Raw genomic sequence first — 12,079 nt, 5'->3', positions numbered from 1 at the left:
CCCTACCTGAAATACCTCAGTTATGCCTCTGTGAGGCGCCTTCTAGCTCTGACCTTTGTGCAAGCTGAGGGTCTGGGAAGATCCATCCCCTGCAGTACCCAACTTTTGCCACTGGGCAGCAGCAGGGAGCAAATCAGGGGTCCAGCCATTTTCTGTCTTCTGAGGCTGCAGCAACTGCTGGCCAGTCCTTCCTTAACCACCAGTGGGTTTTGCTGCCCCATACCCAGAGCCCACTCGCCAGGGGACCAGAGCTGGATGACTACCCACATCCAGACACTTAGCTCTCCCACAGCCCTGCAGAGCAGCCAGCATTCTCCCCAGGAACAAATTAACCAGTAAGCAAGATACACCCGGGCTTACAGTAAGCAAGGTATGTGCAGGCTTAATTGTGTTTACTTACTAATCTGTACTGCATAATTTCTCATGGGTTCACTCACAAAGATGTGGTGAAAAGCAACCGAAATTGTGCACTACGGATTAATAAGTAAGCACAAGCAAGCCCGTGCATACCTTGCTTATTGGATAATCCATCCCTGATTCTCCCCGCTTTTCAGATGGGGAAATTGAGCCCAGAGAAGGGAGGACTCGTTTAAGGTCACGCAACTAGGTGTGGCAGAGCCAAGACTCCAACCCTCTTTCCCTGGCCCGGTCCCCATAGTGGAGGCTGTGTAAAATGAGGACTGGAGTCAGACAGACCTGGGCTGGAATCTGTTCCCTAGCTGTGTGTCACTAGGCAGGTCACCCACCCTTTCTGATCCTCAGCTCATGTAAGGCCCGGCAAGTGCTGAACACACCAGCTACGCTTTGTGTTTGGTGGATTTTATGTCCCATGAGAGCAGAGACCATCTCTGTCTGACCCTGGGGTCCTCAGAGCCTGGCACAGGGAGGTGCTCAGAGAATAAGGTCTCGGGATCCTGCTGGAACTTGGCATAAGGGTCTCCCTCCTCAAACCCTTGCATGCCCCTGGATCAACCCAGAGGCCTAAGCTCAACTGTTTTTCTCCTCCCCTTGTCACCCTGCCTGGTACCAAAACCCACCCAGGCCTTGAGATAGTGCCCCTGTTGACCTTTTCTCCCCACCCGCCTCTCTCCTCTCTGGCTGATTCTCACTCCCCTCTCTCTCAGCCCCCCTTCCTCTGTCCCTGCCTCTCCCTCAGTCCCTCTTTCCTGCTGAGCCCCGGCTCAACACTCCACTCTGTGTTTACAAGACAAGGATGATGACAGTTTTTTATTTTTCTCTTTTGTCTCCCTTCCTCCCCTGAAGGGAAACGTGCTCACAATCTCCCAGGAAGAGCAAACAAAGGACAGTGGGGCCGTGGGTGCCCCCCACCCCCTCCACGCCCACCCATAGGCCCACACACAAGCAAGCGCACGCACACACACACACGCCCATTCACACACACACACAATCTTCCTCTCTTCTGAGCCTCCATGAAAAGCTCTCTTAGTTGGGGGGTAATTGCAAATGTCGATCTTTATTCTAGAGGATAAACAGGGCAGAGGGATACAGAGAGCAAGAGGGCGAGAGAAAGGGGTGAGCTAGAGGTGGGGAGAAAGACCTAGAGGGAGAGAAAAGCCAGATGGGAGGACACCTAGAAAGGGAAAGGAACAGGAGAGGCCGGAACTGGAGGGGGGGCGGAGAGGGCGGACTCTCCACCCTCGGTGAGCGAGCATGGAGCTGGCCCTTCTGACTCCTACTAGGAATTAAGGGAGATGTGCCCCCAACAGGAAAGCTGGGTCGAACCTCCTATGCTAGCCCTCCTGTCCTTGGGATCTCTGAGTGCTGGGGGTGGGGGGTAGCTAACACCCTCTCAATGAAGCTCCTCATGCCCAGAGGTGGGACCTCAGACTGGAGGGCTCAGAGCCAGCCATCGGCTCCTCTGACCCAAGGGCTGGGGTGCAAATCACGCCCCAGCTCCTTCGTGAGACCCTCCGGACCATCCTTCCCACTGTACTCTGAACTCCTGGGAGGGGGGATGTTTTCACCGCTTGTACATTTCTCAGGGCAGTAGAGGCTATGGGGGGCCTGGGTGGACATGGGGATGTGCATGAGGTAAGCAGGTGCCTGGGAGAAAGTGGGAGTGTGTGTGGGTGTGTGTGGGTGTGGGTGTGTGCGCATGTAGTGTACAGTTTGTGCATCCAAGAAGAGATGGATTGAAACAGTGACCGCAACAATGGGCTTAAGCATAGCAACGATTATGAGGATGGCGCAGGACAGGGCAGTATTTTGTTCTGTTGTACGTAGCGTTGCTATGAGTCAGAACTGACTTGTCAGCACCTAACAACAACATTGTATGAAGCACGTATTTGAGTCTCTATGTGCAAAGCATCAAGTGTGTGTGTGTAGAGTAAGGTGTAGTATCTGTTTCTGTGTGTGTGTCTTGTCTCCATGTGTATGTAGGGTAAATAAGGGAAGTGTGTGAGGGGTCTATGCTTATGTACAGCCCCTATCTATATGCTTGTGTATGACATGTCCATGTGTGCCTGGGCACAGGCAGGTAGGGCCCCTCTTTTGTTCCTGCCCAGGGCCGACAGGAGGCAGCTCCAGCCTCAGTCTCTCCACTCCCCGCCACTGGGACCCACAGCAATGATTGACCTTCAGGTGGGGAACATGGGTCTGTCCAGAAGAACAGGACTGCAGAGACCAGCCCCACTTCCAGTGTCCAGGGGAGTCGTGTGACTGCACTTTTACCATCAAACCCTGGCTGCGGTGGCCCAGCCTGGAGGCCAGAGCTCTCCAGTGGCCCATTGAGAAGAAGAGAGCTCCGTGTGGGCACCGGCCATGCCCCAAGACTCATCTGACCTCCAACGTCTGCTTGTGGTTGGAGAGAGTTGTTTCCTGCCCTTCCACCCAGCCACTCTGAGCTCCTGGAGGCCAGGGCTGAGTCTCTGCCCTGACTCCTTGCCTGGGACCGGCCACAGCCTGGCATAGGGCAAGCACTCAGCAAGTGTTTGTCATATCCATGTGACCAAGTGCCAGGCTGCAGGGCCTAATTACCTGAGGGCATAGGTTTAAGCCCTGCAAGGATCAGACCAGGGCTTCCTGCCAGGTCAAGCTTGGACCTCATGAATTGTTCACAAGGGCCAGGTCAATACCTCAACCAGGCCTGGGAAGCCATCCTCCTTTGACCTTCTGCAGATCTCCTGTCCACAGGCAGCATCACAGGGGAGGCAAGGCCAAGTAACAGGGGCTGCTCTCTCAAAAGGTTGATCCCAGGCTAGATGACCCTGTCATTTTACAGGCTCAGGCACAAGGGAGACCCTATCCATCGTCCCTGGAGGCCATATTCCCTTCTTGGAGGGGCCGTCTCTCATCGGAACATCTTCATCCCCCGAAGATTCATCCTGAATCCTCCAGCCTTCCCTTGGGAACACAAAGAATGACGGGGACCACAAACTTACCCCAAGGGTTACTTCTAGCTCCAAGAATAGTTGCCAGGCCCTGCTCACATCTGGTGGCAGCTGGGGCCAGGCTGAGGGTCTGTCCCAAACGGAGCCTTGGAGAAAATTAAGATTTAGTCCTCATGTTGGTTGAGGGTCTCAACCCAGACTGAGCCCTGACCCTGATCATAGACTGAGCCCTGACGCTGGTCACATACTGACTCCTGACCCTGGTCATATACTGAGCCCCAACCCTGGTCACAGACTGAGCCCTGACCCTGGTCACAGACTAAGCCTTGACCCTGGTCAGACTGAGCTTGGACCTTTATTTAGAAACAGGCAATTAATTTATCATATGACAATGGCCAAAGTTATTTCCAGAGTCTGGGCCTCCGTTTTCTCATCTTTTCAGTGGAGGACCTTGGGACTGGGCCAAGAATGCCTCTCCCTGATCTGGTGACATGGGTAAGCATTGGTTGCTGCTGCCTGCCAGCCCCCACCCGCACCCAACACTTTCAGCCCAAGCATCACTAATTTTTGCAGCCGCTGTGATAAATGGCATTGTCGGCAAAATGACATCTTTCTAATCTGCTGCAAGACAGATGGATCCCCAAGCTCACTCACTCTCTGGAGAGCCTGCCTGGGCCAGCCTTGTTGAAGAGTGGGGAGAATAGGACAGACACAGTAGCCAAGGCCTGGGGGGGGGGGCAGGGTGGGGTGGCGGAGGGATTCCGGGCTCAGAATCAGGTATTGGAATTTACTATAAGACCCCTTTTTTAAAATACTTTGTTGTTGTTCTAATATTCCAAAGATATTCTCTGCTCCTTTCTGCCCAAAGTCAAATCATCAATCTTCAATTTCAATTAAAACCTGAATATTAAGCAAATTCATAAGAATGAGCCGTTAGACACCGTTTTAGTTCTGAGTGGCCATTCCTTCTTGTCTCTCCTCATTCTTGGGGCAGTGGCTGGGGAAGAAAGTGCCTCTGCCTGAGCCGTGGGGCCTCTGGGCTCTTCTAGTCCCCTCTTCTCCCCTCTCCCTCCTTGTTTCCCTTCTCCGTCCCAGCCTCAGATCGGTCCTCAGCTGCTGTCCCCCTTCCCTATCTCCCTCAGGCGGCCAGGTCAGGTAGAACCCTCCCCATCTACCTGTGGCCCCGGGGGGAACTTGGAGAAGGGCTGGGACCAGGGGTGGGGGGAGCCTGGAACTGGGGATACGGATGCCAAGAGTTAAGAAAGCACAAATTCCAGCCATGGAGATCCAGCCTCCCCAGAGACCCCCCCAACCTCGCCCACCCCGACCCCAGACCTGCAGGAGAGCAGGTGTCTGTCTGCCCAAAAGCTTGGAACCTGGAGGGAGACTGGGTGTGGGGGTTGTTGGAAGATTTGAACTTGACAAGTGGGGAAATGCTGCCCCCTCCTGGCTAGTCCACGAAACTGTCAGGCTAAGCCATCGAGCCAGGCAACACACAAGCGACTTTCCAAAGACAGCACGTGACGTGCAGACCCCCTTCCAGAGACCAGGTCCTGCTCCAGTGCCTTCGCCTCCTCCCTAGGTTCTGCCCCTCCTGTCCAAACGTGTCTCACTGCCCCAAACACTGAAACACTAACAACACCAGTCTTATCTAGCCCATCACCCTCAGGACAAAGCCTGTGTCCCCTCCAAGCTGCCTACCATCTGACCCCAGCTATTTACCCAGCCTCCTGCACCTCAGGCTCCTGCCACCTGAGTTTCCCCCAGTTCCCTGTCCCTGCACGCTGTGGCCCCACCTGCGTGCCTTTACTCCCCTGGTTATCTCCACCAGGAAGGACCTCCCCTACACACCACCTCCACTTATTCTTTGGTCCCTCCCCTAAGAACCACCCCCCACCCCCACAGTTCCCCATCCCCAACCAGAATGTCCCCTCTCAATTGCCCTGCTTGGACACTGACCATTGTCAAGGATCAGAGTCACACAATTCTGAGGCCAGAGAGAAAACTAGACGTTCTCCAGGCCACCATCCTCAGTGTCTGTCCAGAGGGCCACTCTGAGGCCCAGAGAGGGATGGGAGCTACAGAAGGTCACACAGAATGTTAATGGCTGGGTAGGACTAGAACTCAGCTCTCCAGAGTCCCTGCCTTGGGCTCTTTGGAGGACATATTGCTGCCTCCCCCAATGAGACCTCCTTGAGCCCAGAGACACCCCTACGATGCCTCCCAGTACCCCAACCCCTCACCCAGGGCAGAGCCCAGAAAAAACAGTCATGAGTATTTTGAAAAATAAAAGGATCCATAAATAAAAACGTTGTGGACACTCGGCAGGCTACTCAAAGCCTTGGTCGAGTGGCTCTGCTGGGGATAGGGAAATAAGCTCTGTGGGGTGGGGTGGGGTGGGGCAGGCGAGTGCACCGGGCCTTAGTCACGAATGTGGACAACCAGCGGGCACAGGTGGGGTGAGTGCTTGACGCCCATGGTGAAAGCAGGTGTGCGGGGCTTGTGCAGAGTGACCTGCTGGACATCATGGGAGGCAGGGCCAGGCCGGGGTGTGTGGTCCACGGGATAGGCGAAGCGCATGGCCATGCTGTAGATGGGGCTGCGGTGCTGGTAGACGGATGGCTCAGGCCGGGCGTGCATGGCAGGTCCTGGGCCTCCTGCCACGTCCTCTTTGTAGAACCAGTTCTTGTCTGGGGAGGCCAGGCTATAGCAGGGGGTGGCTCGGTTGGCAGGGGTGTTGGGCCCCAGCAGGAGTGGCAGCTGGTACTGATTGGGGGCCGGGTTGGGGTCCATCACTCTGTACGGGCACCGGTAGCCGAAAGTGTGCTGGGGAGCCCTGCGTTCCCCAGGTGGGTGAACCTTCTCAAAACAGTAGTGGCAGGAGGCTGGGGTGGGGCTCAGGCCTGGAACGGGCAAAGGAAGGGGTCTCAGGATGGAGGCCAGGCTACACCCCTGGTGTTCAGCTAATGGGTCCAGTCCTTACTGGGGTCTTGTTAACCTGATATGATTTCAGTATAACCACCTCGGCCCAAGGGCAGGGGCACGACTCCTGCATGAGGCCATGGAGGAGTGGAGGGGCAGCAGAGTGGTGACTGAGCCATCTTGACATCAGGATTGTGACACTGTTGTCATATATATGAACTGTAAGTGTCATCATAATACCGCTCTTGGGCTCCAGCATCCTGATTGTCCCTTCGACAGCACCACGAGAATACCCTGAGATCACTGTGCATGACAATGTCACTGCCATGGCATGAGTCCCGTGACATTTTTATCATAACATCACACTTGTGACATACCAAAAAAAAAAAAACAAATCTGTTGCCATCAAGTCGATTCTGACTCACAGCGACCCTATAGGACAGAGTAGATTAGCACTGGCTTAAGGACATAAGCACTGTGACACAGACATGGTGCCATCAGCATCATGACATCAGTGTTCCAAAAGGACATTGCAGGGAGACACCAGCATCCACAGATACACCTGGAGAGGGGATCGTGAATGACCCTGTGCCCCTCCCTCAGGTCCTAAGGGTGAACCCTGGCTCCCCATCCCCCACCTCTCTCCCCAGCCCCATCTTACGTAGGTTGGCGATGCGCTCCCCCATGGGGACTTGTGGGCAGCTGGACATTCCAAACCTGGTTATTTTGGGATCCAAGAAATGGCAAGGCCCAGGACTGCACACATCCGTGATGCCTGCAGGGAAGCCAAGGAGAGGGCTGGTCATCCCAGAGGCTGCCCCAGGGCAAGGCTGCCCTGCCTCAAGCAAGATCCCCCTTTTCCCCAAGAGAGGAGCAAGGGATTTTGGGTGTTTCCAAGACCCTTGATTTCCTCATCTGTAAAATGGGACTTTTAATACACGGCCGGCCAGTCTCAAGAACTTGTTCAAAGGAACAGATAAAGTAACAGCTGCACAGCAACTTGGGCCCCAGCATGGACTGGTGCCAAGAGGTAATAATAGCTACCATGGGTTAGTATGAAGAAGGGGCCCAGCCTTGGCCAGAGGGTTCCCCTGCTGAGGAGGGCGTGTCTCCCCAGGAAGGGGCTTGGCTGTGGCCTAAGATCTCAGACTCCCAGCTCCACAGCTCCATGCCTGGCCCAGCCTCTCCTTCTCCAGGGCTTGGCCAGCAGCCCCTGCTCCCCACCCTACACCCAGGGTTCTAGGCCACGTGGGAGCTCTGAGGGTCAGCTGCCCCCTACAACCTACAGCTATGTTTGCCCAGCCACTGTGGCAATTGAACCCAGCAGAACCTGGAGACCAGAGCTGAAGATGGTGATAGCATCCCTTCAAAGCTCTGCTGGGAGATGGCCACAGAGATGCCTTCAGAGAGGGAGGTCACTTGGGCATCTCTGCTGGTTTCCTTCTGGACCCAGAGGGCCCCCTAGGCGTCCCACATGGGGCAGGCCTCAGTTTCTGGGGCCTGTGGATACAGAGAAAGGCTCCATGCCTCTCACTGCCCCCCAGCCATCCTCCCAATCCCCCACCTCCAAGGAAAGAGTGGGTGGGCCACCACTCACGCTTCTCAGAGTGTCGGGTGTGCAGGGTATAGGCTGGTTCCTGGAACATGGAAGTGTCGTGGTCTAGGTAGCCGGTGCAGGATGGCCGGAGGTACTTAGCCGGCCCCGGACCTGGGAGGGTGGACAGGAGAGCCTTCAGCCTGGGCCTGCCAGATCAGAGGCAGGGGAAGTCCCAGACACCATGAGAAAACTGGGAGGCTTTGCTTCCATAAAGGACCCCTGGTGGTGCAGTGGTTAAGCACTTGGCTGCTAACCAAAAGATCAGCAGTTCGAACCCACCAGCAGCTCTGCAGAAGAAAGATGTGGCAGTCTGCTGCTGTAAAGATTACAGCCTTGGAGACCCTATGGGGCAGTTCTACTCTTCCCTATAGGGTCTCTATGAGTCGGAATCAACTTGATGGCAAAGGGTTTGTTTGTTTGTTTTTTTCTCCCACGAATGGCACACTGCCACAAATCCCACCTGGAGCTGCTTCATTTAGGGGAAGACTGTTCCCAGATCAAATGTGATTTCCTTTGGATAGGCAGTACATAATAATAAAGGTAATTTGGTGTCAGCTGCCATCAAGTCAACCCCTGACTCATGGAGACCCCATGCACAACAGAACAAAATGTTGCCCAGTCTTGTGCCATCCCCATGATTGGCTGGGGATCAGACAGTTGTGATCCGTAGGGCTTTTTCATTGGCTGTTTTCAAAAGTAGATCTCTAGGCCTTTGTTCCATCTCAGTCTAGAAGCTCTTCTGTAACCTGTTCAGCATCATAGCAACGCGCAAGCCTCCACTGACAGGTGGTGGCTGCGCTTGAGATGCATTGGCTGGGAATCAAACCCAGATCTCCGGCATGGAAGATGAGAATTTCACCACTGAACCACCACTGCCCCTCTAATAAAGGCAATTAAAAAAAAATTGCCATTGATTCTGATTCATGGTGATCCCATATGTTGCAAAGTAGAATTGCGCTCTATAGGGTTTTCATTTCTGTGAAATTTCAGAAGCAGGTTGCCGGCCCTTTCTTTTGAGGTGCCTCTGGTTGGGCTCAAACTGCCAACGTTTCAGTTAGTAGCCACATGCTTAAGCATTTTCACCACCCAGGGACCCCAATAAAGGTAATAGTTACAATAAAGGAAATAGAACCTACTCTGTGCCCAGCAGGCACATTTTATGGAGATTATTTCATTTAAGTCTCCCAACAACCCTTAAAGGTAGGCACTATTGTTCTTCTCACCTTACAGATGAGAAAACTGAGGCTCAGAAATATCAATTTGCCCTAAATCACACAAGCTGGTAAAGAGAAAAATCTGTGACAGTCAACAGAGCCCAAGCATTTAATCGCTATATTGTCACCTCTCACCTAGAGAAATTATCAGTCATTAACAACATAGTAGGAATGCGTTTGTCCACTCTCAGCTGAAAGTAAGATTCAAGGGAAGTGAGGAAAGTTAAAGCTAGGCTAAAGGCTCCACTGAGGTCTCTGTCCCAAAACTGGTTTCAGCATGCCCCAAGCTGCTGCTCTCCCCCACCTCCCTGAAAAATCCCAGCAGACTCTAGTGCCCCTGAGGTTCAGCTTACAGACGCAGATCTTCCGTAGGCTTCAAGGAGAGTCTGAAGGGACTTTTCAGGAGGCAGGACTGGCAGACTGAGACCCCTTGGCAGCCCTGCAGAGAGGGGAGTGAGTCCAAGCTAAGGGCAGGGTCTGCTCTCACCTTTGAGAGTGGCCATGATGACAGGAGTCTGCTTTACTTCCTGCCTTGAGGGCAACTGCACCTTCTTCTCAGGGTGCTGCCCGTAGAACACAGAGTTCCTGGCCCCCTGGGGGAGTTTCATGGCTGGGGTCAAGAAGGAGGCAACAGCAACCAATGCAGGATTCTAGCACCAGGCAAAGAGCTGGGCCTATATGGGGTCTGTGCAGAGGGCCCCCGCCTTGGGCCCCTCCATCCACTCTCTCTTCCCCTGCCAAGGACTGTGTGGGGGCTGGGAAGGAAGTCTGTCCTCTGGCTGGAGCAGCTGAGGCTTTCAGGGGTAGAGCCAGCTGTGGGGCCCAGCAGGCTGGAGCTGGGAATGACATCACACCAGAACTTGGACTGTGAAGCCCAGAGCGTTTATTTCTCCTGGTTGCCGAGGCATCTGAGCTGTGTCGTAGAAATTCTATGCTGGGAGCTCAGTAGTAGAACCCTGAGACTCGACTCAACTGCCCCCCCACCCACCTCCAGCTAGGCTAAACAGCCTGAGGGCCCCCCTGACCGTAGGACAGGAAAGGAAAAGGAGAGGTGGAGCAACAGACAGAGCCAGGCCTTCTGTGGGTGCTCTCAGGTCAGGGATATGGATGGAAAGCGGGGTAGGCCATGGGGAAAGGGTATCTGAAGCCTGCGCAGCCCCCTTGGGGGCTCTCTAGCCCTCTGTCTCTCCCTTCCATGTCCCCAGGCTCTAAATAGGCCCTCTCTTCTCTCAAAGTCTGTTTTTCCTTGCAAAAGGACAGGGCCAAGTCTTCCTCACTAAGGCGTGACTGTCTGATAGCACCTTCCCAGGCTCAGATCCATGTCTAGCTCAAAGACACTGTGCCTGCTGGTGCCATTTCAGGCAAGGAATGGAAGGCAAGTAAAGGAGAGATGGAGGGGAGTGGTACTGTGACCACAAGAGGCCACTTCCAATGCTGATGGCCAAGAGCGCCCTGTAGGGGAAGGTGAGTATGAGAGGACCAAAAATGAGGAATAAGGAAGATGCCCATCCCCTGATTGACGAATGAGCCCCAAGGCTGAGGGAATGGAGACCCCTTCATCCATTCACCAGGAGCCTTTGGGGTGCTGGAACCTGTTCACACTACACCTTCCCCCCTCCCCAACCAGTTCATAACTCCGACTGAGGATTGAATCTCAACCAGATAAGAGGGTTTTCCTTCTTAGAAAGTAGATGACTATTGGCCTTAGAGAGGAAAGCTGAGACCCAGAAAGGAGCAAGGACTTGCCCTGAGTCTCCCATTACCTCAGTAGCAGAAGTGGAACCAGGACACAAACGCCTGCTTCAATCCAGGGCAGTCTCCATAGCCTTGATCTAATGAAAACCTAACCATGCTCTGGACTCATTCCAACCAACAGGTGCCATGAGAATGCAGAGCAGTGGAGCAACCAGGGGTTGAGGGGGGAGAAGCCCTTTGGGGGATGACTAAATGGCTCAGAACAGAGGTGGAAGACCCTCCCCGCAGCCCCCACACACCCACAGGGCAGAAAAGGCTGTGATTCTGAGGAGGCCACAGAAGTGGAGGGCCTCCTGACCTGAGCCCTGATGGTCCCCCAGTGCTGACTGTGGCCAGATCTGGGGTAGGGAGCCCTGCCTTCCTGGACTGTGAGGTCTCCAAATGTTTACCCCAGGGGGCTCCCTGGCCCTCTCCCTGCACTGTCCTTGTACACAGCTCTCATGGGGATACTGAGGCACCCCCATACCTCAGCAAGTCACAAGCCTCCCCACTTATGCTCCAGATACTCCCTTCCTTCCAGCTTTAAAGGGGGACCTGGCTCACCTCTGAGGACGGCCCTCAGCCCTCGCCCAAGCTGGCTATTCTGTCACTCCCACTCCCTCACAACTCAGAGTACAAGGCTGAGTGAGTCACAGGCCCCCTTGGTACAGAGACAGTGCCCCCTCCCTACCAAAAGCACCACGTCTCTGAGAGCCCCACCATGCAGGCATGCCCTTCTTCATCTCCTTGAGGGCTACCACCTGCCCCTGACCTGAAACCCTGGAAGCCCTGACTCGTGGTCTTCTCCCATGCTTATTCTGGTGACCTAGCCTTTTCAGGAACCACCCACTGATACCCTGGCCTCCCAGTCCCCAGACTTCCTCCAGATACTTCCTCTCAGTGGTGGTTCAGTGGTAAAATTCTGGCCTTCCATGCAGAGACCCCAAATTGATTCCCAGCCAAGAGTGCACTTCACATGCAGCCTACCTGTCAGTGGAGGCTTGCGTGTTGCTCTGATGTTGAACAGGTTTCAGCAGAGCTTCCAGAATAAGACAGACTAGGAAGAAAAGCCTACTAGGCATTTTACTTCTGAAAATTAGCCAATGATTTTGGATCATAACAGTCCGATCCCATTGTGCGTGGGGTGACAATGAGCCAGGGGCAGACTCGGACAGCAGCTAACACAACGGCTTCTAACACAACAGCTTCTCAGCACACCCTGAGCTTCTCATCTACCTCCCTGGGCTCTCACCACATGCCTC

The 12,079-nt window shown here is 54.3% G+C and overlaps 1 protein-coding gene across 1 annotated transcript; it reads right to left on the bottom strand.

Moving 5' to 3' along the window:
• Positions 1–5,771: 5,771 nt before the first annotated feature.
• ODF3L1 (outer dense fiber of sperm tails 3 like 1) lies at positions 5,772–9,691 on the bottom strand. Its single transcript, XM_049905467.1, has 4 exons — positions 9,571–9,691; positions 7,870–7,980; positions 6,934–7,047; positions 5,772–6,253 (listed from the first exon to the last, which is right to left on the bottom strand). The coding sequence occupies exons 1-4, from the start codon at positions 9,689–9,691 to the stop codon at positions 5,772–5,774; spliced, it is 828 nt and encodes a 275-aa protein (XP_049761424.1).
• Between the last annotated feature and the right edge of the window lie 2,388 nt (positions 9,692–12,079).

This window comes from Elephas maximus, chromosome 13 (assembly GCF_024166365.1).
Source record: "Elephas maximus indicus isolate mEleMax1 chromosome 13, mEleMax1 primary haplotype, whole genome shotgun sequence".
Classification (NCBI taxonomy): Eukaryota; Metazoa; Chordata; class Mammalia; order Proboscidea; family Elephantidae; genus Elephas; species Elephas maximus.
The sequence above is the reverse complement of the archived record's forward strand: the minus strand, read 5'-3'. Positions and strand labels throughout refer to the sequence as shown.

Bases quoted from the DNA above. Each gene is read 5' to 3' on its own strand.
- ODF3L1 (XM_049905467.1), bottom strand. From the start codon at position 9,691: ATGAAACTCCCCCAGGGGGCCAGGAACTCTGTGTTCTACGGGCAGCAC. The intron at 7,048-7,869 runs GTGAGTGGTGGC...GCTTCCCTGCAG, and splicing joins CACCCGACACTCTGAGAAGC to GCATCACGGATGTGTGCAGT. The intron at 6,254-6,933 runs GTAAGATGGGGC...TGCCCGTTCCAG, and splicing joins GGAGCGCATCGCCAACCTAC to GCCTGAGCCCCACCCCAGCC.